Below are 27,108 nucleotides of genomic sequence, written 5' to 3' on the forward strand. Positions count from 1 at the left end.
AGAGCTTCAGAAGGACGTAGACTTTTAAGATTGTGACCGCATCGCCTCGATGGAGGGGGGGCGCATCCTGTGATGATGATGATGATGATGATGATGATGACTCACCATGGCTCTTTTGTGTTCTTGTGTTCTTGTGTTCTTGTGGGGGGGGGGGCGACCTCGCTTTGGCATCCACACAGCGCTGACCATCTGCGGGGTTGACTGCGTGCGGACGATCGAGTACGTGTCGCCGAGCAAGCTGTTCTGCACGACTGGCGCTGGTCGCGGGGCTGGCTCTGTGATTGTCACCACACGCAGCGGCGGCGCGGGCGTCTGCACGGTCAAGTTCACCTACGAGAGCGAGGAGGACGTTGCATTGACCAACACGCTCGTCAAAGAGTTCCACGTCTGGGTCGAGGACCACAAGGACTACTGGGCCAGCCACAAGGACATGACTGCAACAGACGACACATTCACTGCCCTGTTCAACGCCACACGCTCGGCGCGCTTGGCGATGGCTGGCGGCGGCGGCGGCGGAGCAAGCGGCAGCGATGCAAACCAGCACCACGCTCAGGCGGGCATGGGCGCGTCAGAGATGGACATGATTGGCGCCATCACGGGCGTCATGCCGCTGAATGCCGCCGAGAGCGCCGCGCCGGGGAGCGGGGGCGCGGGCGGAGGCGCTGAGAGCGATCCAATGGGCATCAAGCCACTGCGCGCTCTGTCGCCGCAAGCACTGCCATCGGCAGCCAAGTTTGACGCAGGCCTGTTCCTGAATGAAGCGCATGGGCAGACCGAATTCGAAGAGCTGAAGGCGGGCATTCCGCACTTGCACGAGCTCATCGAGATTCGCGGCGAAGCCCAAAACAAGTGGATGAAGCACAACTTTGACGACTTTATCCTGTGCCAGAAGGCGCTGGACGATCTGCGAGGCGCCATCATCAAGTCGGAGAAGGCCGCCGACGGACCCATCACCACAAGGTTTGACTCGATCATCAACGAGGCGTCGCACTATGCGCACGATGAATTCTCGCCACTGCTCGACCGCAAAGACCGCTCCGACTCGATTCGCAACGTGCTCAACGTGCTGCATCGGCACAAGTTCTTGTTCAGCCTCCCGCGAAACATGCAGGCAAACATTCGCGCGGAAAACCTGGAGGTTGCCATCCAGGACTACAAGCGCATGAAGTCCTTGTTTGGCGACTCTGAAATTGGCGTCTTCAACCAAGTGGTTGCCGAAGTCGAGCGCATCATGGGTGAGCTGCGGGCAACCTTGTTCAAGCGGCTGCAACGCCCGGCCGCGCTGGACGAGCAGGAGCGCTTGATTCGGTACCTGATTGAACTGGACGCCGAAGAGGATCCTGTCTGGTACTGCTTGTCGCACATCCGCGACTGGCTCATCAACATGATGACACGCGCGCTCGACGAGCTCCATCAGGCACAGCGCGAAGAGTACGATCGCCGCAACCAAATGCAGCGCGAGTGGGATCAGCACAGGCAAGTTGGGCGCGTCGATGGTGGCCAATCCAGTCAGTCTGGAAGTAGTAGTAACAAGACCAAAAAGAGCGGGAAGGCCAAAGGAAAGGGTGCACCGACCGCAACGACGTCGCCATCCCAAGAACAATTTGCGCTCCGGGCCTCTCTGCCTGCCAGCTCTCCCGCCACGGTCATTCATTTCGTGCGCCAAGTGTGTGAGCTCATCTCCTCCAACGTTCCTCAGATGTGGTCCCTGGGTCAGCTCGCAGTTGCTGGACGCGTGAAGCGCCAGCAGCCACAGTCCACATCCACATCGGGGCGTACATCCGCCTCCGCCGCCGGCACCACCAGCAGCAGCGGCGGGTCGACCTACCACGGCAAGGGCGATCTCGCCGATGTCATCGGACAGGTTATGCAAACGTTTAGCGCCTTCCTTCGCTTGGTGTTGGCTCCTTTGGCGCTCACGCTGGCTCCGACCTCGGATGCATCGAGCGTCCCCGCATCTGCGACGAGCAGTGGTTTGCCGCAGTCGTCGCTTCTCGAAACCCTTCTGCGCGCGAGCAACACCAAAGCGCCGAGCCGCCCAGACGCTGAGCTGCAGTCCATTCTCGCTGCCGCAGGCGTGGACGCAATGCACATCCATCCCTCCGAGTCCATTCACAACTCCATGCTGTTTCTCGTTGATCCCGCAGAGCTGGCGGAAGCTACCATCGAAATTGCCCGTTGCGTCATGACGGTCGTTGTTTCCGGCAATTCTCCTCAGCTTTCCTCCGTTTCCGCGGCTCTCACGATGCTGCACGACTTGCGCGTGTGGTCGATCGCGTCCATTTCCCATCACGTTTCAGTTGGTGAGTTGTGCTGTCTTGAGTCTCAGTGTTTGCGTTTGTGTGATTTTTTGCGCTCATCCTCATCCCCTGGAAACACACCCCTCACACACTCACTCACAGAAATCGAAGCACTCGGCAGTCAAGAGGTCTGGCAAATCCGACGATCGCCTGGCAGCAAGTATCCCACGACAACCGGTCTTCCGCGCGCGTTCGAAACCATGATCGTTTCAGCTCTCAATCTCTTTGCCGCTGTTGTTGAGCCGAGTGGACTGGGTGTGCGTGTCCCGTCCGGTGGTGTGGGGCCGGCGCTGAGCCTGACCAGCTCCCTCAAAACCTTGCCCGGGACCAATCAAGAGACAGCCCGTCAAACGGTCATCCTTGCAATCGCAGAAAAGGCCATTTTGGAACTGTTGCAGCGGTTTGGGACGCTGCTGCAGACGCTGGCGTTCATGAGCGAGCGCGAGGCTGCAGCACGGAGTGGACGGAGCCGACCTGTCAAGTTGCAAACGGGCCAAGTCGCTCTTGTGGGGCATTTCGTGCTTCGCCCTCTCTCCAGCTCATTGACGCATCGCAGCGACGCAAAGCCCGTGACAGCTGGCACCGGCGATGCTGCAACAGCCACCGATGGCTCCACGCCCGCCGACCAGACTCTTGTTCAGCATGCTGTCGATGATACCATCGACTCGGACACTGAGTACGACGATGAAACACCCATGGCATCGCGGTGGGGCAACAGCCGAACCACAGGAGCAGCCAATGCTGAAAACCGCGGTCGCGCATCGCTGACCGCATCTCGCTCTTCGCTCCTGTCGTCGTTTGAGACCGATCCGAATCGGCCGCAGACTGAGCGTCGGCTCATCCTGTCGCTAGCCAACTGTCTGTTCACTCGCGAAGTCCTGGTTCATCGCTGCGCCACGCACTGGTCGCTCGTTTTGCAGCGCCGCAATGTCCGTCCCGCCTCTCCCGATCTTGCTCAGGTCGTCGATACTGTCAAGCATCATCTGAGCGACGTGGATGCCCGCGTGTTCGGCGCTTACATGGATCTCAAGGGCGAAACCACCAAGAGCTTGATTCGTGCCGCCGCCGATTTGAACGATCGCGTGCTCCTACTTGCCCCGTTCAACAGCGTCACCAAGAACATCAAATCCACTGCGCCCTCGGCAGAAGCATCGCAAAAGTCTTCGAGCAAGAAAAGCTCAGCCACCGTTCCGACCGGCGGCCTCGGCGACAGCAATGCCACCGTGCCGTCCGATGTGCGCGAGTATGCGAAAGAGTTGCTCTACCTGCTCGTGTCGCTCCACGCTGACATCTTTTCGCTGGCACCTTCGTTCCTCTCGCGCGTGCTTGGTGCTGCCAGCGAGACCATCCTGGACGAGTTTGATCGGCTGTTGCACAAGCCCTTGGAGGCGGCCGGAGCGTCTGGAATTTCACGCGAGTCGGCCATGCAGGCATGGCTTGAAATCCGGCTGCTTGATCGCGCGCTAGGTCGATTTTACAACAAGAAAGGCAAGGCAGTCCGCGACGGCTTGTTTGCCGCTTTTGACCGCTACTTTGCGACGCTGCACGCCAAAACAGCGCCAGTCGCGGGCAAGACCAGCAGCTCTCGGCCCCAGACGCTCATGCACGCTGGTAGCTCCAACCCGGACGATGGAGCCGCCGACGACGGTGGCATTCAGGCGCGTCTTGACGTTGTCCTCAAAGTGATTGAGAAGCAAATGGCTTTGCAAATTGAGTGTTTCCACTAGAGCCTTGCTTGTTTCTGTAGGATCTTGTTTATTGTTGGTTGTTTTTTGGTTTTCTTGCCTTTTTGTTTCATTCTTTTGAAAAGAATTCGTTCGTCGTGTTTGCAATACAGCAGAAGAGTCTTATCAACTTGCTCCAGTATCATGAAACAGCACCATTTATTTTGAGAATTTTGTTTTCAGCATTTTCCAGAATGCCAGCGAAAAAAAACAAACGACATCGAGCCAAACAAACAAACGGCCAAAACACACAAACAAAACAAAAACAACGACACACTCGTGCGCCAAAGCAGAGGCTAGGGCAGGAGAGGACAGCAATCAAAGAAACAACAACATTAATGAGTTCGTGTAGCATGCGAAACTAGCACGTCAACAAAAAAAAAAAAAACAAGCAGGAAACGAGTTGCAAAGACAAGAACACACAAAGGAAGCTTGAAAGCGACACACAGACTCGACGACGCGGGAGAAGAAAAAAACCAGAAGGAAACAGAGCGAAGCGCAAATCGCCGCTCACATCGCTCCTTGAAGTGCTTCCGAGTGGTCGACATATGTAAAGCCCTTAAACTGGTTTTGCACCGTCGCACTGAGATGCGAGTCGGGAACAACAGAGTCCTGGGGCTGCATCTCGGTGAACTCGGGATCGAAATTGCTAGTGTCAAACTGGTTTTCCAACGACGGCTTCCAAGGAACGGGAACGCGCTTTGCCTCGAGATCGGCAAAGTTCATGTCCTCGAAAAAAGCGTGCTGCTTAATCTCCTTGGCGCCGTTGGGGCCTGCACCAAGTCGTTTTGCGGGGTCGCGATCGAGCAAGCCTGCAATCAACGACCGAGCCTTCGGGGAAATTTCGTCCGTGAAGACAAGGTCTCCAAACAGAATCTTGTGGTACATTTGATTTGTGTTCTCGTCATAAAACGGCGGAAGACCAGTGAGCATTTCGTACAGCAAGATGCCAAGCGTCCACCAGTCGACTGATGGGCCATAGCCCTTTTGCTGCAGCACCTCCGGCGCCATGTACTAAAAGACAAGAACACCAAAAAAAAAAGGCGAGTGAGCGAAATAAAGAACAAAAAAACACAAACTGCGCTCCATTCACATCAAACAGACTCAAGAAGAAGCAAAAAAACAAAACACCTACCTCGGGAGTGCCACAGAACGTGTTGGTTTTTTCGTCGTGCTTGATCTCTTCCTTGCAAAGTCCGAAATCAGTCAGAGCGATAAAGCCGTCGAAATCGACAAGAATGTTCTCAGGCTTGAGGTCGCGATAAATGACGTTGATGGCGTGTAGCGATTCGAGAGCTGAAAGGAGCTGCGCAGTGTAGAATTTGGAGCGCTGCTCGGAGAATTTGCCTTCGTTCTGGAGGTGGAAGAAGAGCTCGCCGCCATTCACGTAATCCAGCACCAAATAAATCTTCTCGGGTGTTTGGAAGGAGAACTTGAGCCCAACAAGGAAGGGCGAGCAGTTCTTGGCCAGAATAATGCGCTCAGATTTGGTGTGGCCAACCTCGTCGCGCTCAACCAAGTGCGACTTTTTCAAGATTTTCATCGCATAAATGCGGTTGGTGTCCTTCTTGCGAACTTGCATGACCTACAGTTCAGTTGGTGGAGAGGAAAAGTTTCAGACGAGAATGAGAGAACGGCGGAAGCCATCATCAGAACAAGAAGGTGCGGTTGTTTGTTTGCGTTCAATGTTTTTTTGGGACGGGTACCTTTCCGAAACTGCCCTTGCCAATGACCTTGAGCAAATCGAAATCGTTGATTGTTAGCGACCTGGTTGCCTCGGTGTGCTTGTAGGTATGCACGACATGCAGCTCTGCAGCAGTGTCTGCGGTATTGTCCTTGTTGCGCAGGCGATACCATTGGTCTGTCATGCTTGCCTGTGTGCATGGATTCCAAGCGAGTGAGCAATCACAGAGTGTCCGAGGCGCCACCAAACGAACAGTCGCAACAAGAGAAAGCACGACTCACCTGATCGCCGTAACTTGGCTGGATGCGAACGCTGCCAATCAGTTCATTCCCCGAAGCACCACGCGAATAGCATTCAATCGTCAAGTCTCGTCCCTTGTCAGTGACATCACTACATGGAGAAATGTCACAAGAAAACGACAAGGCGTAACATGTGTGAGCATCGGCAAGAAGTACAAAAAAAAAAAAAGCAAAACACAACAATTAGACGGAGGCGACGCGATTGAAAACCTACAAGGTGATTGATTGATCCCACTTGGGAGTGGCACCATCACTGGTCTTCGAAAGGGTTTGGTTGCGCTCGAACGACACGACGCAGACAACGTTTGCCGACGTGGGTGCAAACCCCCTGCCGCTGGAAACGTTCACCACCAGCTTGCCATGGGGCTTGTCCAAATCCTCCTCCTGAATCGTGGAAAAGGTACAGCCAAAGCAAGGGGGTGGAAAACAATGAGTGAAGATTCATGCAAAACAGGATCGACATGGGGAATGACGCCGACGGAACAAACCTTGGTCTCTGTTGTACAAACACACAAGTAACAAAAGAAAAAGAGAGACACAAAAGTGAAAATCACATGCAAGAACTGGCCACAATGGTCGAAATGATGAGGCTCACTTACCTGGTTTTGAGGACGAAGATCCGTCTGAGCAGACGAGAGCAAGGATGCAAGAAAGCGAGTGGAAACAACAAAAACAAAGGGGGGTCAGTATAGTGTGCCTGTCAAAGTCAACTTGCAGCTCTGGTTGACTCGTCTTTACCCTTTTTGAGGGTTTTGGTCTTGTCGTCCTTTTTGTCTTCCTTCTTGTCGTCTTTTTTGTCTTCTAAAACGACAAAACGCAACAATCAATCAGGCAACAGTTCTTTCGTCTGCAAAAGGGTTGCAAGATGCTGAACAATGCTTACTCTTAGTGCCGAAAGACTTGAATAAACCTGACATGGTTGCAGAGTTGTTGTAGTGGAGGGGAGACTTGCTCAATGGGAGGTAATGTCACGATCCAGCCACAAAAAAAAAAAATATGGATTCTTCTTCTTGAGGTTGCTTGGAGCCTGGTGTCAGGGGTGATCCACTTCCACGAATGGGAGAGTAAAAAGCTGCAGTTTACCAAGAAACAAAACAAAAGGGGTAGGCGTGAGTTTGCGGTTTTGGACTGACGAGAATTTTGCAATCATGCGTGGGGTTGTGGTGCTGTGGCTGAGAGATAACAATCTGGATGACAAAGAGAGAATGAGAGAAAGAGAGAATGAGGGATGAAGGATGAGGGATGAGGAGGGAAGGGCCGAATCGTGTCAAAGAGGATTTCGGACAGTCGCCAGACAACAAGCAAGGAGCAGTCACTTCTTCCCCCCCCCCCTCCCCTCGTCTCTGCAATTGAGTGTCCGTTCTGCTTCGTAGCACTCGCTCAATCGTCCTCCAATTGATTGCTGCAATCCCAGTCGATTTGCTGACTCACGATTGCCGTTCTGACAAACAAACAAACAAACAAAAAAATAAAAATAAAATTAAAAACAGCGGTGAAATAAAATAAAAAAATCAATTAAAGGTGGAAAAAGAAAGAAAAAAAAAACAATGACAAAAAATCAAAGGAAAAACAAAAATAAAAAATAAAAATAAAAATAAAAAAGTTCGACTGTTGTTCGATGTTTTGAATGAGAACGCGATGATTTCAAACACACGCAGCCACCAACGACCACGACAACGACAACGACAACAACGACGCTGACGCTCGTTTGTAGGAATAAGCGATGCACGTGGGGAGAGAGGCCGGTTGTCAGGAAGCAGCGAACGACCCAACAACAACACCCCAAAAATTAAAAAAAAATAGACTTTTTTTTTCTTTTTTTTTTTTTTCTTTGGGTCGCATCATCACAAACGCAATGATCGAAGCGACCAGCCATGGCCAGCAGGGCACGTCGGGGTGTCTGTGGCGAGGCATTCGCTTTCGGGTTGGCTGTTTGCGGGTTTTGAAAAAAGCAAGCCCCACTGCCATTGCCATTGGAACACTGCCATTGCGGTTGTCGGATTAACGCGAAAACTGAACGTTCAAAAACAATAAAAAGAAATCATAAAGTTGGGTCTCAGCTCCGGTCGATGCGGATGCGGATGTGGGGGTGTTGGGGGGGGGGGAAGTGTGTCCCCTGCAGGGTGTGGCGGTAGCTGGATGCGGAATGCGCGCTCACACCGGTCGCTCGTTGGTGCAGGCGCGATTCGGCGGGACACGGAAAAAAAAAAAAAAAAAAAAAATAGAAGGACAAAAAAAGCGTCACTTTTCACTCTTTTTCGCTGCTGCCGCCAGCGCCCGAACAACAGGCTGTGCGACGAGCGTGTGCTACAAGGCGCCATGGTGCCACACATGCTCGCCAAGCCCCAGTTACGCACACACGCGGCGAAAACACGCGGACGCATCGCAAAGTGGGGCGAACGGACAAAAAACAAACATCAACGAGAATAAAGCAACAATCAAAAAAACTCACAGAAATACAAAAAAAAAAAAAAGGAAAAGTGAGTTTTCGCTTCTCAACCGTGGATTTTCGAAAGGTGAAACGAAATGGGTTTGGATTCAAAGATGAAGAAGATGAAGAAGAAAACGGATGCAATCAAAAAAAATGAAGCGAGATGCAAGTCACAAACGACCAGAAAACGCGTCGGAAAGTTGGAAATTTTCGCGTTCGTTCGACTCCACAATCAATCAAACGCTCCTACCTGCACAACGGGGCCCCCCATTTTTTCACCAAAAAGTACACTTGTTTCCATCTCATCTACAATCGCAAATCACCAATCGCGGCACACACAAGCTGAGAGCCCACTCTTTTTTTTTTTTTTTTTCAACAACCAAACACCAGTCCGTCACAATGGAAGAAGAAGGACTCGCCAAAAACCCCAACCTGGAGCTCGCCCAGCTGCGTTTCCAGCTGGTTGCAGGTGTCGCCGAAGACCGTGCCGCAGCACTTGAGAAGCTGCTTGTGGCAGTGAAGGCCGACAGTAAGAAAACCAACCCCTCGTCCCCGATTGCGCTCATTGAAATCCGCCTTTGACGCGGCCGATTGGCGAGAAGTGATAGAGTGATAGATAGATGTATCGTGTGGCGACGATGGGGGTAGGGAGGCTGCCTTGTCCCATTGAGATGCGTGTGATGACTGAACGCGTCGCTCTTTCCCCTGCTGCCCGCCATCGCCCAGCGTGTTACTTGCGCACCTTCACGATAGAGGCAGTCGGGTCATGTTGCAGTGAACGCGCCCATCGCCATTCCACCTCCACCCTTCGAAGGGGGGGGGGAACTTCATCAACCATCACTGTGAATCGTTTGAGATCTCGAAACTTTTTTTTTTTTTTTTTTTGGTCTTCGAGCTCACTCGCGTTGCCGTTGCCGTTGCCGTTTGCCATTTCCCCTTGCTGTAGACATGGCCCCGTTCTACAAGCAACTGGCTGCCGATTTGGCCTTCCCAGTGGACGCTGCCCTGCTCGCGTCGATGGAGGCCGCGAACGATGCTGAAATTGCAAAGTTCGATGACCAGCTGGCGGAGGCCCAAAAGTCGCAAGGCGAGACGGAAGTCCGCGAGTCCCTGCTCAAGAAGGCCGAGTACATTTGCAAGATTGGCGACAAGGTGCGTGGTGGCGATGGCGGAGGAGGGGCCCTCTGAAGTGCATTTTCGCTGCAACTCACTTTCACTTTTGGTCGCTTGCGTTTCTGGTGTTTGTGGTATGTTTTCGCATGGTACAGGAGCGTGCTACCAAGGCATTTGCTGCTGCTGCCGAAAAGACAGTTGCCTCGGGTCAGCGCCTGGATTTGCAGTTCAACCGTGAGTCGCTTTCGGTTGTTCGCGTTTGATTTCACACCTTCGTCTAATTCATCACTGCTTCTTTTCTGTTCTTTGCATAGTCATCCGACTCGGCCTCTTCCACATGGACCACGACATTATCAAGGCTGGCATTGCCAAGGCCAAGCAGTAAGCGGAGCGGCTCGTCTTTTTGCCTCAACAACAGCAAAACACCCACCACAACGACTGACGACCCACCTTTCCTCCCACCCAAAATTCCATCACAGACTTATTGAGGAAGGCGGCGACTGGGATCGTCGCAACCGATTGAAGACGTACGAGGCAGTGTACTGCATGACGGTGCGCGATTTCAAGCGGGCGTCCGAGCTTCTCCGCGACGGCCTTGCCACCTTCACGTCGTATGAGCTCATGACCTACAAGCAGTTCGTTGCGTACACTGTTATTGTGTCGACGTTTGCCCTGTCGCGTGTTGATCTCAAGTCCAAGATTGTTGACGCGTCCGAAGTCAAGGAGGCCATTTACGATCTCCCTCTGATTAGCAACTACCTGTCCTCGCTCTACGAGAGCCGGTTTGCAGATTTCTTCCAGTCTCTGGGTATGGACGGGTTTGAGGGGGAGGAATGGTCGTTCATTTTTTTGTTTATTTATTTTTGGTTGCCGTGTTTGTCGTTTGCCCAATCCTAACCACCACCTGCTTTTGGTTCCACACAGCTGGTCTCGAGGGCGAATTGCAGGCTGACCGATACCTTGCTGCTCATGTTCGGTTTTACACTCGCGAGATGCGCATTCTCGCCTACACACAATTCCTCGAGTCATATCGTAGCGTGGCTCTTCAATCTGTCGCAGATCATTTCGGTGTTTCGATTGGCTTTGTTGATCGGTACGGATTGTGGCAGCTGTGTTGCGTTTGTGTGTTGTGTCGTTGTTGGTCGGTTTCGAGAAGCTCACATTGTCGTTGCTTTTTCGTTCGCGCTCTCTTGCTTGATTTTTGCCCCCCCCCCTCAGTGAACTCTCGCGCTTCATTGCTGCTGGCCGATTGCACTGCAAGATTGACAAGGTGGCTGGCATTGTCGAGGCCACTCGCCCAGATCGCAAGAACGCACAGTACCAATCGCTCATCAAGTCAGGTGACCAGCTGCTCAACCGCCTGCAAAAGCTGAGCCGAGTCATTACCATCTAAACGGTTTTACTTTGTGGTTTCGTGTGTGTCTCTCGAATTGTGTATTGTTGAACAAAAAAAAAGACAAAAAAAAAAGACAAAAAAAAAACAGTATTTCATCATTCTGAAATCTTTGCATCTGCACCCTTGTTGTGGTTCCATGTACCCCCCCCCTTTGATGATCAAGCAGTTTTTTTGACGAAATAATTTTCGATGCGATCGGTGGTCTCTATTTGGGTGGGAGCGCACTCGTCATGAGCAATCAAAGTGATTTGGGCTGGCTCGCGCCCTGGCCTGCTGCCGAGGCCGCACCGTCCTCTCCATCATCATCATCAGCGACGTCGTCGTCACTGGCAGCAGCGCCACCATCGGACGCGTCTCATTCGCTGTCATCCGCTGCCGCACCAGAGCCGCAGCCGCCGTCGCGCTCGCCGTTCGAAGCCAATCCCTTCGCCACCGACGCGTCGCTCGCTGCTGATGACGCAGGCAAGGCTCCAAAAAAAAAAAAAAAAAAAAAAAAAAAAAAAGCGATGGGGGACCCATCCACTCATTCCCCCGCCCCTCCGGCCCCCTTTTGCAGGTTGCGTTGTTGCTGATTGGACGTGCTATTGTTTTTTGGAGCTTCTTTCCCCGTCGCTTTGTCGGAACGGAGGGAGGCGATCTTTGGTCAGACAGAAGGGAAAGGGCGCGCAAAATCGGTTGTCGACCTCGCGTCCGCCCGCTCCTCCTCCTCCTGCCGACCTTCCCGACCCTCCGACTTTCTCTCTGCGACGTGTGATGCGTTGGTGTTTGCGCCTTTTTTGCTCTGCGAGGGTGGCGCTCGCTCTCGGTTTCCCACTTTGCAATCTCAATCGCCTGTTTTCCCCTTTTTTTTTTCCTTTTTTTTTTCTTTTCTTTTCTTTTTTTTTTTTTTTTTTTTTTTTTTTTTTTTGGTTTTCTTTGCGTTCATCGTAACCCCCCAACCCCAACGCCCTTGCCCTCGTTCGACGCTGCTCTGCACTCATTCACTTTTTGGGGTGGTTTTTTTTTGGTTGTGTACCTTGCTTGTTGTTCAGCGACGGCAATGGCGCCGTGGGATCCGTTCGGTCTGAGCCCGTCGCCTTCGCACGATTTCCTGCACCACGACCAAAGCCACGAGCTGAACCAGCAGGGCCACCTCGCGCCGGCCAGCCAGTCGCTTGCGCCCGCGTCTGCTGGCTCATCGACCTATGTGTCTGCGGCGTCGTCGCCGGCGCCGGGCGGTGCGAACGCGTCATCGTCGTCGTTGCCTTCACTTCCGCCATCCAGCTTAACGTTCGACAACGCTCACCTCGAGCACTTTCCAGCACCCACTGACTTTGCCAGTCGCGTCCCACACGGGACGAACATCCAAGCGTACTTGGGTGAGAAGCTGCTCGAGCTGTCCGTCACCAACGACCGCTTCGCTTCCATCCCAGAGGCTGCGTTCCACTTTGGCTTCCAGCGCTTGACGCGTCTCAACCTGTCGAGCAACCACCTTGTGAGTGTTCCCGATAGTATTCGCAACTTGGGCTCGCTCGAACGCCTCAATCTGTCCGACAATGCCATCGTCGAGCTGGGCGAGTCGGTTGGCCGATTGTCCCGGCTGACCCAGCTCATCATCAGCGGCAATCGCCTGCGCAAGCTGCCTGCCGATATTTGCTGCTGCACACAGCTTGTCGTCCTCAACGCGTCGGCAAATCAGCTGTCCGAGCTGCCGCAGCTCTTCTTCACCTTCCTACACAACCTCCAGTCGCTCCAGCTCCAACACAACGCCCTCCATTCGCTGCCTCAAAACATCAACAAGCTGGAACAGCTGACGCACCTGGATTTGTCGGACAACATGCTGCAGGATGTGCCAGCAGAGCTTGGCCTCTTGACGCGTTTGCAGTTTGTCTCGGTGGCTCGGAATGCCATGACAACCCTGCCGCCCTCGCTCATCCAGCTCCAGCGTCGGATAGAAATGTTGGATACCTCTGGCAACCCCCTGCAGGGCAATGACGCGTTCGTTGCTTTTGATGCGCCCCAATCTGGAGTGCTGGAGCCAACCGTCGCGAGCCGAAACCAAAACGGGCAAAACGGCGTGCATCCGCCTTCCACGTCGTCGTCAAGTGCAGCACCGGTTCCCGCCCCCTCCTCCACGCCGCTGGTCTTTGATGACAACGACATGGATCACCTGGGACTGCCTCCGGCTCCCCGCGACGATGCTCCGCCGTCCATCAATGGGCCGCGCGGCGAGCGTGCTCTGCACATGCGCGTTGTGAGCGCCCACCTCAGTGGCACGAGTTTTCGTCTCTTCCAGCCCCGAGCCTTTGTCGAAGTTACTCTGCACAATCCGTCTGCGGGCCCTCAAAAGCAGACCACCTCCGTTGCGTCGCAGGGCTTGAAGCCGGTCTGGAACAGTGATTTTGTGTTTACCGTGTCTGACAGCACCACTGTCACCTTTGTCGTGCAAAACAAGATGCTTGGCACGTCGATGCTAGGATCAACGTCTCTCGCCGTGATGGACATTCCTCCAGGCCACGAAGCGCCTCATGAAATCATCCGCGACCTGCGGGATCGCTCTCTGAGCTCTGTTTCGCCCGGCCAGCTCACTCTGTCGTGCATCTTGTTGCCCCTCGGTCAGCCTTTTGTCTGGCCCGATCGGCTGGCAGCCGAACACTCTGCCGCGCCTTCTGCCGCCGTTCCTGCCGCTGGGCTTGCTGCCACACCATCCTCCTCACAAGCCCGTGCTCGGCCAGTTTCAATGGTGGTGGCTCCGTCCACGCGTCCGACAGATTCGAGGCGAACCAGTGTTGGGGCCAGCTCGCGCCCGGCATCTGCTGTCTCTCAAAGTTCGGCCGTCAGCGCTGGCACCGTCGCATCAACGTCGGCCGCTCCCCCGCCGGATGCTTCGCAATTCCCTTCGCCCGCGAGCCGTCCAGGGCTTCCGCCAGGCTGGGAGATGCGGGTAGATGCTCAAGGCCGCCCATACTATGTCGATCACACGACCCGCACAACCTCGTGGGAGCGCCCGCTTTGGGACTACTCTACTGGTGCTGCTGCTGCTGCTGCACCGGCGCCACATGTTGGCACCGGTCAGGCATCGGCCGCTGCCCATCCCGCTCTTACAACACCCGCTCGCCCTCCACCACCGAATGCAGCTGCTTTGTCTGCAGTCAATGCTGCCAGTGCTGCTGCCCCGTCTTCCACCACCACCACCACCACTACCACCGCCGCCGCTGCAGCCGCGGCACCTCTCCCGCCAGGATGGGAAGAGCGTGTCGATCCGCAAGGCCGCGTCTTTTACGTGGACCACAACTCTCGCACAACCAGCTGGGCACGACCCTCGGCTCAGTCTGTGGCCGAGTACAACCGCTGGCAAGAATCGCAGCAAGCAATCATGTCTCAGGCTCGCGAGCAGTTTTCACACCGTACGCTTGGCGCCTCGCCCAATCCCTCGTCTCAGAGCCAACAACAACAACAACAACAACATGCAGGGACATCGTCTTCAAGCGCTCCGATGCCAGTTGCTGGCGCCACCACTGCCCCAGGCAGCGAGACTGCGCCGGTCGCTGCATCACCCTCCGCTGCATCGCCTTCCGCTGCATCAACGGGCACTGCTGCAGGCACAAATACCAATCCTCTGCCTCATGGTTGGGAGCAGCGCACGAGCCCGACTGGTCGCGTCTATTTCGTCAACCACAGTACCCGCGTGACACAATGGGAGGATCCGCGGCTCTCTCAGCAACAGCAGCAGATGGCCATGTTGCAGTTCTTTAACAGCATGATTCCCGCTCTGGAGGTGTCCACGCTGCCCTTCCCGCCCAATTGGGAGCAGCGATTCACCAACGACGGACGGCCGTACTATGTCGATCACTCGACGCGCTCAACTACGTTTGAGGATCCTCGACCAAAGTTCTACCAACCCACCGGCGAGGCAAGCGCGACAACTGCGCCCCAATACGAACGACAGTTCCGAATGAAACACACTGGCTTCCGCAGCCGGTTGCAGAGCCTTGCCTTCCCTGGCGAATGCCGTCTATTCATGTCGCGAGAGCGACTCTTTGATGATTCCTTCAATCAGGTCATGGCCCAGCCTCCGTTCGAGCTTCGTCGTCGGCTCATGGTCAAGTTCCACGGCGAAGAGGGTCTTGATTACGGTGGCCCTGCGCGCGAATGGTTCTTCCTCTTGTCCCACGATATGTTAAATCCCAACTACTGTTTGTTCCGGTATGTTTGATCATGCTTTGTCTCCGGTGTTTGCGCGTGTGTTGGAGTTGCACTTAATTTTGTTTTTCCTTCGTTTTTTTTTTTTTTTTCGCTTGTTTTTTTTTTGCTTCACAGCTATGCTGCCAGCAACAACTACACGCTGCAAATCAACCCCGACTCTGGTATCAACCCAGAGCATCTCGAGTACTTCCGATTTATTGGCCGAGTGGTCGGCATGGCTGTCTTCCATGGCAAATTTATTGATAATGGCTTTTCGCTTGCCTTCTACAAGATGATGCTGGATCGGCCCGTTGTGCTTGCAGACATGGAGGCGGAAGACGTCGAGTATTACAATTCGTTGCGGTGGATTTTGTAAGCTCGACCAGATTGCATAGGCGGTGGCATTTGGGCGGTGGATTGCGTTGTCAAACCGGGCTAACGTTTTGCTGCTTGGCAGGGATAACGACATTGACAACGCCGACTACGACCTTGATTTGAGCTTCACGGTTGATCATGAATCCTTTGGTGTCGTTAACACTGTCGAATTGCGTGAGAATGGCGCCCAAACCCGAGTAACAGAAGAAAACAAGAAGGAGTACATTCAGTACGTGGTTGCCTGTGTGCTTTTGGTTGTCTGCGTGCTTTTGTTGCTGTTGTTGAACTGTCCCCGATGACTTTTTTTGATCTCACCGGCCATTGATTGCTGTTTCCGCAGAGCCATGGTTGACTGGAGAGTGCGCCGAGGAATCAAAGACCAATTCCAGTCGTTCATGTTTGGATTCAATGAGATCATCCCGCCTCAGCTTTTGGGCATCTTTGACGAGAAAGAGTTGGAAGTGAGTCTTTTGATATCAGCGTTTGGGTTTAGTTGAGCAAAGATTTCCAACATTGGGCGGGGGGAGGTGTTTTGTCTAGTTTGTTTTCTGTTGGCTGACTATCCCCTCACACATCAATCCTTCCCTGCTACAGCTGCTTATCTGCGGTTTGAATGAGCTGGACGTTGCTGATTGGGAAGCCAACACCATCTACCGTTCGTACACGCCAACAAGCAAACAAGTCAAGTGGTTCTGGCAGGCTGTGCGGTCGTTTGATGCCGAGACGAAAGCGCGTCTTCTCCAGTTTGTCACAGGCACATCTCGGGTTCCCATGGGCGGATTTAAGGACTTGCAAGGTGCCAACGGTCCTCAAAAGTTCTGCATCGAAAAGACCGGATCGCCGGATTCGCTTCCCCGCAGTCACTCGTGCTTCCATCGCCTCGATCTGCCTGCGTACAGGACTTACGAGCAGCTCGTGTCCAAACTCCGATTTGCTATCGACGAGACTAGCGGATTTGGCATCGAATAGTGGAGCATTCCATTTGCTGTGACAGATGTGGATTGAACAACATGGATTGGCCATGGCTCTGCGTGATGTTGTATTTCTATTGTTGCAAGAATGTGGTTATTTTTTTTTCTCTTTTCGTTTGCTGTTCAAAATTCAAGGCGAGCAACCTTCAATGGACGCATTCCGGACGGTAGCCCTTCAGCTTCTTCGAAACGACGCTTGGCTTGATCGCGTTCTTCCTTGGCAGAAAGCACGTAACGTGGCAGCTGGGCTGGTGCTGTGGGTGGTGGATCGTTGCTAAAGTACGCATGCTGGAGGGCCTGAAAAAGCAGCGTCCATTGTCCAAAAACAAAAAAAAAAAAAAAAAAAAAGTCGTATGCGATAGAAAAGGGGACATTAGTCCATTGGTACCACCACAAAACCACCAGCATGCAATCAACGCCAATACCTCGGTGGCAGTACAGCGACCCGAAGGATTCATTGTGAGCATTTTGCCGATGAGATCCACGCAATCTGGCGATGCTGCTGTGAACAGTTGACGCAGCGGCGTTGGCTGATAATCCTTGACGGAGACATAAGTTGGAAGTGAAGTGACACCCTGCAAACACACAAGAACACAAAAAAAAAGGTCAGACACCAAACACACTCGCAAGGAAACAAAGCAAAGTCATCACAGGCACCATACAGGCCACGTTTTCTCTGTGGGCGCGCCGAATAGCGAGCAAATTTGAGTGAGCTGAGACATTTCATTGTTGCCGGGAAGCAGTGCTTTGCGAAGAAGCAACTCTGCGAAAATGCAGCCGGTCGCCCAAATATCAATGCCGGTTCCATAGCAGCGAGCACCATAGAGGAGCTCGGGCGCACGATACCATCTATCAAAGCGCAGCGGCGTAAGGCACGGTACAAACGAGCGAGAAAAGCGAGCAGCAACACCAACAACAGACAAACAAAGAAACAAAAAAAAGTCTTCGTACAATGTGACAACTTGGTTTGTGTAGATCTTATCAGGGCTGCCGTAATCGCGAGCAAGACCAAAATCCGCCAGCTTAACGACGCCGGCACCGGATATCAGCAAGTTATTCGGTTTGAGATCCTAAAGGCGAAGAGAGCAAAGCCAAACGCACCATCCAGAGTGAGCAGAAACCAACGTCAACGCCAACAACCGACTGCACCACTGCACCGCAGCGACCTCTCCGCAGCGACTGTTTCCCCTAACACACTCCCGACCAATCACAAACACATACCCGATGCAAAATCCAGCGGTCGTGCATATACTCGATGCCTTGCAATGTCATCAGCATGAAGCTCTTGTAGTCGCCCGGCTGGAAGACATTTCTTGGATCCCGGATGATTTTCTCGAGATCGGCATCCATAAACTCAAACACAATACTAATATTGTTGGACCGAGCATGGCCAAAGACGTCCACGAGGCCAATGACGTTCGTGTGGTGCAGCTCTTGCAACAGCTTGATTTCGCGCAGGGCCGTCCGGTTGAGCCCGTTCTGCGCGTCTTCCATCTTGCCCAGATTGATCTTCTTGATGGCGACAATCTCGCCTGTCGACTTGTTCCGTGCGCGGTACACTGTGGCAAACTGACCCTCGCCCAAGAAGTCGAGCCGCTCGTACACGTCTGAGCGATTGGTCGCCAGCAGCGCTCCGACGCGCTTCGACGGACCGGTCTCGGCGGTCGCAGGCAGTGCCAGGACTGTTGCTCCTGCGGCGGTCGTCGTCGCCGTGGCGGCTGCGGTTGAAGTCGCGCTGGGAGTGGCATCTGCAGCAGCAGCAGCAGCAGCAGCAGCATCCGCAGCAGCCTGTGCATCAGCTCCCTCGGGCGACACGCTCACTGCTGGAGCGGCGCTGATGTAATGGCGGAGGTGCCAGGCGAGTGCATCGTGGCGCCGTGCAGCAGCGGCGGTGGCCAGCACGGGTGCGGACGACGACGACGACGACGACGACGACGATGACTCGGCGGACGACAACGTCTCAGTCGACATGCGCTGGAAAGACTGAGAAACCAAAACTGAGAAGAAGAACTTGTACATTCATGCATTTGATACAATGCAAGCGAATGCATGCTCAGAGAACTGAATTGGATCGTATCGGCATTGTACTGTACTGTACTGCATTTGTGCACAATGCCGCATAAGTACACAAAGTACACCACAACGACAAACACATAAAGGTTCTCATAATGAACCCAAGGCCGAGGTTGAAGAACCGCCTGTCGACGGATGGAGAATCTGATCCACTTCGCCAAGACAATGGACAAGCGCCGCACGGTATTCTTGAAGAATGGCATACGTGACATCAATGAGACGCGGGAAGAGCTGCACGACAAGCGCCAATCCATCCTTGCCGGCGGCAGAGCGCACTTCGGCCTGCGCCTCGTGAATGTGGTCAAGGCTCCGACAGGCAAACACAAGCAAATCGGCAAGCGTGTCTCCGTACGGACCGTCGGGTGGACGGCTCACCCAATGAAACACCTGCTGGTGCTCCTGAGGCCCGTCAAGAAAGACGCGGTTCCAATGCTTGCTGCGCGCCCAAACAATGCGCCCGTCGCGGTGATTGACGATAAAGTGCTTGAGGTCTTTGAAGGACCGGATGGCCCGATGGCAGCTACGAACAAACGCGTGTCGCTCTTCGTCCGTCCACGTGAGGGGGTGCGCCATGACGTCGCGAATGCTTGGTCGCTTCTCACGATCGGCATCAATCATGCGAGTAATCAGAGCGCAACAGCCCGGGTGCTGCGTGATGAACGCTGCTCCATTGGCCTCGGCAGCCTCCAATCCAACTTGACGGTTTTCGCGAACGTACTGCTCGACCAGCTCATCGGCGGCGTCGCCTTGGAAGGCATGCTCGCCGTCCGAGAGCATAAAGTAGACAACCAACCCAAGCGAGAAAATGTCACCCGCCGTGCTAAACCGCTGCTCGAGCATCACCTCTGGCGCTCGCCATCGAGGCGTGCCGGGTTGACTGGGAATAGGACTGGCTGCGCCAAGCTTGGAGTCCAGCGCGCTTGTGGACAGCGTGTGCCGGCTGCCGCCAAAATCGGACAAGAGCAAATCCAACGTGTCGGTGAGCAAAACGTTGCTGGGCTTGATGTCTCCGTGAATGATGGGCTGAGTCTGGGAGTGACAGAACGAAAGCGCATCAAACAATTGCCGGACGTGCTTGATTCGCATGTCGGGGCGGTAGTGATCGGATTGCTGCCGAACAAAGTCGTGCATGGTGAAGGCCGCCTTCTTCATGACAATAAAGTGGTACTTGTCGTTCTGCAAATGGTCATAGATGCGGATAATGTTGGGATGGGACATGGTGCGTAAGGTGTCCACCTCTTTTAAATACTCTGGATAATTGTTGGCAGCAACTTTGCCCACAACCTTGACTGCAACCTTGTAGGTGCCGAGCGGAGTGCGAAAGTCTCCCTCAAACACCTGGTGAGCACCTTGACCAAGAATATTTTTGGGGTCAAAGCGCAGCCGGTCGGCAACACAAACATTGCCGTCGTTGAGAACATTGGTGGTTGCGCTGGAGACAAAGCCGCTGCTGCGAGCCCCGCTGCTGTGATGTAATGGGTGCTGATTGCCTGGAAGCCCAAGCTGCTGCATGGTGTCCGTTGGGCGAATCGCAGAATACGCAAGTGCTGACGACAGCTGCGGCAAATCCCACGCTGACGAGGATCCAGCCGATGATGTGCCGAAATCGGCAGCAAAGGAGGAGCGCGGCCCCCACAGCAAGTCTGGGGTCGAGCCGAGGGCGAAATCCGAAAACGGGAAGATCGGTGCAACAAGAGGCGCTGAGGCATCTACCTTCTTGGAGAGCAACGGTTTTAGGGACGTCGGCTTTAGTGGAGTGACTGGATTCGCCCAGAGATCGAGCGGGCTCGTGGAGAGACTGGAGAGCACAGACGCGGCCGGGGCCGTTGGGTCTACCAACATTTCAGCAGCAGCAGCAGCAGCAGCGTGTCCCGGCGTCATGGCGTCAGCAGCGAGGCGCAAAGGCCCCGAGCCGACATTTGACAGCACGGGGCTTGTTCCAAACACGGATGGGTCACCATTTGGAAGGACGATGGAGGCGCCTCGAGTCATGGTTGCTGTGACTTCGGATGTCGGCGGTCGAGAAATTGGATACGGACTGCTGGGCTTGAAGCGAGAGAAGCTGCCGTCCGGGGTGCTTCCAGACTCACCTCCTCCAACCCAAAGTTGACTCGCAATCGCGGCAGGAGGAAGATGTGCACCGCTGGGTGAGCCTCCGTAACTTTTGGAGACAAACGCGGAATTGGCGCTCGGAGAACCCGACGAACTTCCGGGTAGGAGGGAAGCTGCTGGAACATTGACTGCAGCTGGCGATGAGAGCGCTGATGCACTGGCTGACATGTCACTGGGAGCAGGTCGCATAGGCGCCGCTCCAGCACGCGGGTTTGGATGCGCGACATCTGCGCTGGTGACACTGCTCGGCTCGATGCGCCGCGGCTCGGAAGGGTGAACATCCCGCACGTCCGACGCTTGCAAGACCAAGGCGCCGCTTCGCGCAGATGTGTACGACAGCCGGAAGGCCACAGTCGCACGTGACATGTGAGGATTGTGCAAGGACGAGTGGTACGAGCTCACCACAATTGGCGCACCGCGAAAGTCAATTTGAGAGGTGGCCACATTGAGCACTCCACGCAGAATGCTCGAATTAGCGTCGCCATCGCGGGCTGTTAGCAAACGCAAAGATGACGCCACCAAGTGTGGGAATAATCCGCCCGACGACGGTGACTGCTGCCGTGGTGGCGATATTGGCTCAGCAGCAGCAGGTGATGCAGATGTGACTGCGGCTGAGCTGGTTTGCACTACTCCGAACGGAGACGGCTCGGGCGAGCTCGAGTAACGCACGTCAAGAACAAACGTCACACGGTCGCCATCGAGCAACGGGAAGGGGAGTGCCTGTGGTACGGGCAAGTACAAATCCCCAGCACGTCGCTTCACGACAAGTTGCAGCGCATCACCGGCGCCTTGCACGGTGGCAGTGCACAAGAGACGCACTCGTGTCACGGCTTGCGAGCTCAAGACCAAGCGGAACGTCGCCAAATCACCTGGCTCGGGAACAATCGAAGGGAAGGCGGTGTAGGCCCAAGCAGACGCGATGGAGAAATAGGCATGCAAAACCGCGGCGCTGTTGGGTCGCCAGGTGTATTCGATGGAACAGCGGTCGCCGCTTGCCAACGGAACGAGAATGCCACGCTCAATTTCGGCGCTCATAAACAGTCCTGTCAGTCCACCGCGGTCGTTTCGGATTGCCGCCAGCGTTAACAAGGTTTCGTGCGCGTGAGCCTCGCTGAAGAGCGTGATGGCTTGGCTTTGCAGAGTGGATGAGCGTTTTGGCACGCCAATCCAAAAGTCGCGCAACGGGGGCACCCCAAGGATGAAACCCGAGCTGGTGTATGGCATCTTGTCGTTTGACTTCCACGCTTTTACGACGGACGAGATCCGACTGGCAACGAGACGAGCGATTGGCATGACGTGCGGTGCCGATGAGGACGACAAACCTGGCGAGACTGTTGCAGCGATATGACTGCTTGTGCCATTCAGGCCGGCGTGGTGGTTACTTGTGGTGCCAATGGTGATGGGCGATGATCCCGATCCGACGTGCAGCTGTTGGTGGTGGGTGTGCAGCGTCATTGGCAGTGCGGATCCAGTCGTCGTCTGCACGCGCGGCCTGCACGAGACAAAGAGCACTGGTTCGTGCTGCCGCGGGCTTCGTGCCAGCTCGTCCGCAAGGGGAGAGTTTGGCAGAATGTCTCCATTGTCAAATGCGTAGAGAAGTCCGTCCTCGCCCTGGATGACGTTTGGCTGGACGACGACGCCGAACGCAACGGCGACCGGCTCTGCATCAACGCCGACGAGCCCCTTGGCGGTCGCCCGCACCGTGAGCATGACGTAGTCGCCGAGATCCAGGCAGCACGTGCCCTCGCTAAACACAACCGGATTGGCGTCGGCGCCCAGATAGACGTCCGAAATGCCCAGCAGCGGCGACAGAAGCTGACCGAAGGCGAACGGATTCTGGCCCGCGCGGTTGAGCTTGGCGACCGCCTGGACGCCCGCCGGGGTAGCCACGGCATTCGCGGCAGCCGCAGTGGACTGTGCAACGGCAGCAGCAAGCGCTGGAGAGCGGAGTGCAATGCCACTTCCGGCAGCAGCAGCAGCAGCAGCAGAAGCAGACGCAGACGCAGATGGCGCGAACTCGCTCATTCAATCTGAAACAACAAAAATCTCAGTTTTTTCCCGCGCAATTTTTTGTTTGTTTGTTTTTGGTGTTTTGGGGGGTGGTTTTCTCCGAATTGAGGACTGAGATTGGTGACTGAGATTTTGGTGAGATGAGGCATTTTGCTTGTTGTGGCTTCATCAAAAAAGCATTTGGTGTCGGAGTTGTTTGGAGTTGTCAACGGGGAACAAGTTTCAGAGAGACAGCGAGTAGCGAGGTTTGGCGAGTTCTACTGTCATCTTGGACGATCAAAAGCAAGGACGACACACGCCTAACGACAAAATCTTTGTTTGTAACAGGAAGAGGTGGAGGAGGTAAGGGGGGGGGGAAATCAATACAAGGAGCCAATCGAGATCTTCCTGTATTGAATCTAAATCTAACTGTTCACGCATCGAACCATTCAACGGCAACCAACAAATCAAAAACTCACACAACAATACACTAACAAAAAAACTAAAAGTCGAAAGCTCGAAAGACACCCCTTCACCGCTGCTCCTTGTTCAGGAAACGAAGGGCAAAGTAGGTCAGAATGCGGAAGCCTGCCCACCATCCCAGGAGAATGTAGACATTGTCCCAAGGATTGGCGATGACAAGGTCGTAGGTCTGTAGAATCACATAATTCACCTCCTGCTGCGTCAAGCCGTCCGTGGAGAGGGTTCCGTTGACGATTGGTGGCGCGACTGCATCCGTGAACTCGGCCTTGACGAGACCAGAAAACCCAGCGGACATGTACGAGGCATAGTATGCCCAGGTCCAGTAGTTGGGTAAGTTGGGCAAGGTCTGAAAGCAACCGGCAAAGAGCATGGCAAAGGTGTTGTACGATGCAGCGCCCATGTTGGCTCCCTCCGCTGTCGATGCAGCCGCACCCACCAGCGACACAAAGCTGATGCCGACGTTAATGAAGATGACAATCACGACGCAGTAATACAGCAGATCTTGCTGGAATCCAATCATAAAGTAGCAAATGATGGCAAACACCAAGCCACTCAGCGCGTACTGTGGTGTTTCGTTCACGACTCGTGCGGCGAGATAGGCACTCGTGCGGTATGCTCCCGCGGCCCGTTCGCGTAGAAACAAGTGACGTTCTTCCACAACTATTCGGCATGGCGAGTAACAGGTGAGTCTGTGACAACATCCAAAAAACCATCCATCACCAGGCAACAACAGCAACAACAACATCAACATCAACCACCCTTACGCAGCGGAGCCACCAGGAAGCTTTCAACACCAAGAAATACAGGAATGTAGTAAAGTGCCATGACAATCGAACGCTCTTTGTCTTGGTTGAGCGAGGCCCAGATCGAACCGGTGATCACACCAAACACAATGTTGATGATAAGGCCGGCAGCAAACATGAAGGGGTTGCGCAGGGTGGTAAAGAACATGCGACGCGACAGCAGCGCGAATTGGACAAGGAAGGAAGTGGCGTACGTGGCGCCATAGGTGGTCGTGATGGCTTTCACCTCGGCATTCGAGTCTACAGCAGTATCGGCTGCTTTGCGCGTGCTCTGGAGGGCCTGGCGAGTAGCAGCATACTGTGCCGAGCTCATGAAAGAATTGACAAGAGCTTGCACAGACTCGTCGGTGGGCGCGCCGCTCTTGTCCGCCGATTGAGACGACGAGTAAGTGAGTCCTGAGGCATCTGTGCTAGCAGAGACTGTGCTGAGCCGTGTGCTTGCGGTAGACGGGTCGGGAGTTGCCACATGAGCAGCTTGACCAGACAACGGCGGACGAACCGTCACCACATCAAGTATAAAGTCGGCAATGTTAAAGCCAGCTGGGCACTCATACCCCTGCTGTGCAAAGTAGCGCCCAACTGAACTGGCAGATCCGTAGTACACGGGCGAGCCTTGAGACATGAGCAAAAGCTGGTCAAACATATGGAAAATGTTGGATCGAGGTTGGTGAATAGTCGTGAGCACTGCTCGTCCTTGCTTGGCAAGACCCATGATTGTCTCCATCACATTGAGGGCGTCAGTTGCGGAAAGGCCGCTTGTAGGCTCATCTGCGCGATTCATTCAGGTCAAAGTGAGGAAGAGCAAGCGGCATTGGAGTTTACCATCAACGGAAGGCAAAGATGAGCCGTCAAACCAACGCAGACAATGCAAGCAAACCCAAGCAACCCAAACAACCACAGAGGTATAACAATCATCTCCGACGTACCAAGGAACAGAATGGATGGCGATGTCAACAGCTCAGTTCCAATGGAGAGGCGCCGACGTTCGCCGCCAGAGATGCCTCGAAGGAGCTTGCCGCCGATGCGTGAATCTTTGCAGCCGCCGAGTGTCAACAAGCGGATGATTTCGTCGACTCGAGCATTCTTGCGGACGTTGGCGAGGCTTTGGGGCAGTCGCAGCTGTGCAGTGTACCACAGCGACTCGCGCACGGTTAACGTTTCCGGCAAGACGTCGTCCTGCGTCACGTAGCCAGACATGCGGGTAAAGAAACGACCAAACGATTCGCGTGGCTTGTCGTTGATGAGGACTTGGCCTCGAATGTCACCGCGCGTCTTCCTGCCCGCAAGAATGTCCAGCAGCGTTGTTTTGCCACAACCGCTGGGGCCCATGATTGCGAGCACTGTACCAGCCTCCACAATCACGGACACGCCCTTCAGAATCTCTTTTCGGATCGTAGGAGGCGCGCGCGGTTGTTTGGCATCCGGATTTTTGACCTGGAAAGTGCCGACGGTATCAGAATACAAGTCAATGACAACCGCTTTCGCAACAAAAAATCCAATCTATCGACACTGGTACCTGTACTGTAAATCGCAAATCATCGCAAGAGACTTTGGTGTTGACGCGAGGCGGAAGCGCGGCCGAAAAGGCCTCGGAAAAGCTGAGCACTTCGTCGCGCTGCATCAAGACCGACCATGTTGCGCCAGACTGTCGAGAGGCGTCTGGAATAAACAGTGGCATGTTTGCGGCCGTGATTTCTGCAGAATCAGGAAGGTTGATGGAAACGTGGGACTCCAAAGGCTGCTCCAAATCGCGCAATGAAGCATTGAGCGATTGGCCAATCTGCTGAGCCTCCAAGAGATCTTTGCGATCAACGTCTTCCTGCTCGCGGGAAGGTTTCGGCTTTTTCATAATACCCCGCGTGGGTGTGAGCTTTGACATTGGGATGGCTTCGGGGTGGCTGGGGGACGTCGAGGCTTGGGCTGCAGTCGAGGCGGCGGAATTGGCATGTTCGCTAGTGTCGATTCGAGGACGAGGCGTGACTGCAGCCAAAGTGGCGACCATGCTAGTCAGAGCATGGATCTCAATCCCGAACTGCGGATGGCCAAACTGGCCTTCGCGAGTTCGTTCAATAATCACTCGCGAACACGTTTGAACATGCTCGACGAGCGGACCGCGCGAAACTGGGTCGTACTGCTTGGCAAATTCTTTCAGCTCGGCCAACGCCTCCTTCCACGCGTTGGATATCTCTGAGGTCGAGTTGGTCGTTTCCCAGACGGAGAGGGCAGCTCTGAGCAACTGAGCAATTCGTGCCTGCTGTTTTCCTTGTGGCGAGTGCGGCGAACCGATCATGGAGCGGATTCTCCCCTTGAAGCTGGCAACACCGACGCTCAAGCGACGGCCAATTGACTCGTGGCGGTGCGCGCCCACAAATCCTGCTGAGACCGAGTCGGTGCGAAGTCCCAGTCTGTCGTTGCTCTGATTCTCAGCAGAGATTGCGTTCTGCTGCGCTGCATGCTGCTCTGCGTACTCGCGCTTCTGCTCCCGGGTGAGCGTGAATGACACACTCAGTGGCCTTGCTTTCGCTCCTTGGGCGCCTGCGGCAGCTGCCGTCGTTGCAGTCGCCGGTGGTGTCGGCGTTGCGGTCGAGACGGGTGCGGTTTGCTGCAATCCCACTTCGCCTTCGACTCTGACGACCACCACGCCCTCTTCGACTGCCGCCGCGTCGTCCGCCGTGGCGAGCGCTGCAGAATCGCCCTGCTCAGCTCGGGTTGCGGAGGAGGTCGTCCTCGCCCTCGACCTCGAGCTCGCTGTCGTCGTTGTTGTTGTTGTCGCTGTTGTGGGTTGATTAGCCTGGTTACGAACGTGGCTGCTGCCGTCGTCGTCTTCCGCGTTCCCAGCGGCGTCGGTCACTTTGTCCACCACGGCACCCGTGTGCGCAGTCGTTGATGCATGCTGGTCCAGCAACGGGGCGCCGTGACCGCTGCTGCTGCTGCTGCTGCTGCTGCTGCTGCTGCGTGCCAATCGAGGTGAATGGTCGCTCATTTTACTTTTTGGGGCTTTTTTTTTTTTTTTTCGCTTGATTGAGCTAACAATTGCTAGATCTAATCAACAAGACGGATGGGGGAAGAAGGCTCGAATTTTCAAAAGGACTGGATCTCCGCTTTCAGGGGGGTTGTAGTGTCTTCGAGCAAGAGACCGAGGAGTGGAACGAACAGATGGAGCCTGTGAACTCAATTTGAGAACGTGTCGA

At 54.5% G+C, this 27,108-nt stretch overlaps 7 protein-coding genes across 7 annotated transcripts; 3 read left to right on the plus strand and 4 right to left on the minus strand.

The window, feature by feature from the left end:
- Positions 1–106: 106 nt before the first annotated feature.
- Positions 107–4,148, plus strand: CAOG_01910 (hypothetical protein; the record flags this gene model as incomplete). The annotated part of the gene is made up of 2 exons (XM_004364721.2): positions 107–2,303; positions 2,403–4,148. 2 exons carry the CDS (start codon positions 107–109, stop codon positions 4,025–4,027), a joined length of 3,822 nt encoding a protein of 1,273 aa, XP_004364778.1. The 3' UTR covers positions 4,028–4,148.
- A 16-nt stretch (positions 4,149–4,164) lies between these two features.
- CAOG_01911 (serine/threonine-protein kinase gad8) lies at positions 4,165–7,079 on the minus strand. The gene is made up of 9 exons (XM_004364722.2): positions 6,891–7,079; positions 6,746–6,808; positions 6,607–6,630; positions 6,496–6,503; positions 6,222–6,391; positions 5,990–6,098; positions 5,731–5,898; positions 5,160–5,609; positions 4,165–5,038 (listed from the first exon to the last, which is right to left on the minus strand). Exons 1-9 carry the CDS (start codon positions 6,922–6,924, stop codon positions 4,535–4,537), a joined length of 1,530 nt encoding a protein of 509 aa, XP_004364779.2. The 5' UTR covers positions 6,925–7,079; the 3' UTR covers positions 4,165–4,534.
- A 1,715-nt stretch (positions 7,080–8,794) lies between these two features.
- On the plus strand, positions 8,795–11,034 carry CAOG_01912 (proteasome regulatory particle subunit p44S10). Its single transcript, XM_004364723.2, has 7 exons — positions 8,795–8,967; positions 9,385–9,590; positions 9,707–9,785; positions 9,866–9,932; positions 10,031–10,359; positions 10,476–10,644; positions 10,770–11,034. The coding sequence occupies exons 1-7, from the start codon at positions 8,838–8,840 to the stop codon at positions 10,942–10,944; spliced, it is 1,155 nt and encodes a 384-aa protein (XP_004364780.1). The 5' UTR covers positions 8,795–8,837; the 3' UTR covers positions 10,945–11,034.
- A 144-nt stretch (positions 11,035–11,178) lies between these two features.
- Positions 11,179–16,602, plus strand: CAOG_01913 (ubiquitin ligase). Its single transcript, XM_004364724.2, has 6 exons — positions 11,179–11,409; positions 11,979–15,132; positions 15,247–15,483; positions 15,569–15,715; positions 15,827–15,947; positions 16,081–16,602. The coding sequence occupies exons 2-6, from the start codon at positions 11,987–11,989 to the stop codon at positions 16,453–16,455; spliced, it is 4,026 nt and encodes a 1,341-aa protein (XP_004364781.1). The 5' UTR covers positions 11,179–11,409; positions 11,979–11,986; the 3' UTR covers positions 16,456–16,602.
- CAOG_01914 (protein serine/threonine kinase) lies at positions 16,511–18,442 on the minus strand. The gene is made up of 5 exons (XM_004364725.2): positions 17,679–18,442; positions 17,409–17,527; positions 17,120–17,306; positions 16,883–17,032; positions 16,511–16,754 (listed from the first exon to the last, which is right to left on the minus strand). Exons 1-5 carry the CDS (start codon positions 18,426–18,428, stop codon positions 16,581–16,583), a joined length of 1,380 nt encoding a protein of 459 aa, XP_004364782.1. The 5' UTR covers positions 18,429–18,442; the 3' UTR covers positions 16,511–16,580.
- Positions 18,443–18,490: 48 nt separating this feature from the next.
- On the minus strand, positions 18,491–22,751 carry CAOG_01915 (hypothetical protein). The gene has a single exon (XM_004364726.2). The coding sequence runs from the start codon at positions 22,665–22,667 to the stop codon at positions 18,621–18,623; it is 4,047 nt and encodes a 1,348-aa protein (XP_004364783.1). The 5' UTR covers positions 22,668–22,751; the 3' UTR covers positions 18,491–18,620.
- A 272-nt stretch (positions 22,752–23,023) lies between these two features.
- Positions 23,024–26,900, minus strand: CAOG_01916 (breast cancer resistance protein; the record flags this gene model as incomplete). Its single annotated transcript, XM_004364727.2, has 4 exons — positions 23,024–23,774; positions 23,879–24,685; positions 24,844–25,351; positions 25,434–26,900. The coding sequence occupies 4 exons, from the start codon at positions 26,898–26,900 to the stop codon at positions 23,164–23,166; spliced, it is 3,393 nt and encodes a 1,130-aa protein (XP_004364784.1). The 3' UTR covers positions 23,024–23,163.
- Positions 26,901–27,108: the final 208 nt, after the last annotated feature.

The sequence above is a fragment of the Capsaspora owczarzaki genome (genome assembly GCF_000151315.2).
Source record: "Capsaspora owczarzaki ATCC 30864 unplaced genomic scaffold supercont2.2, whole genome shotgun sequence".
Classification (NCBI taxonomy): Eukaryota; class Filasterea; order Ministeriida; family Capsasporidae; genus Capsaspora; species Capsaspora owczarzaki.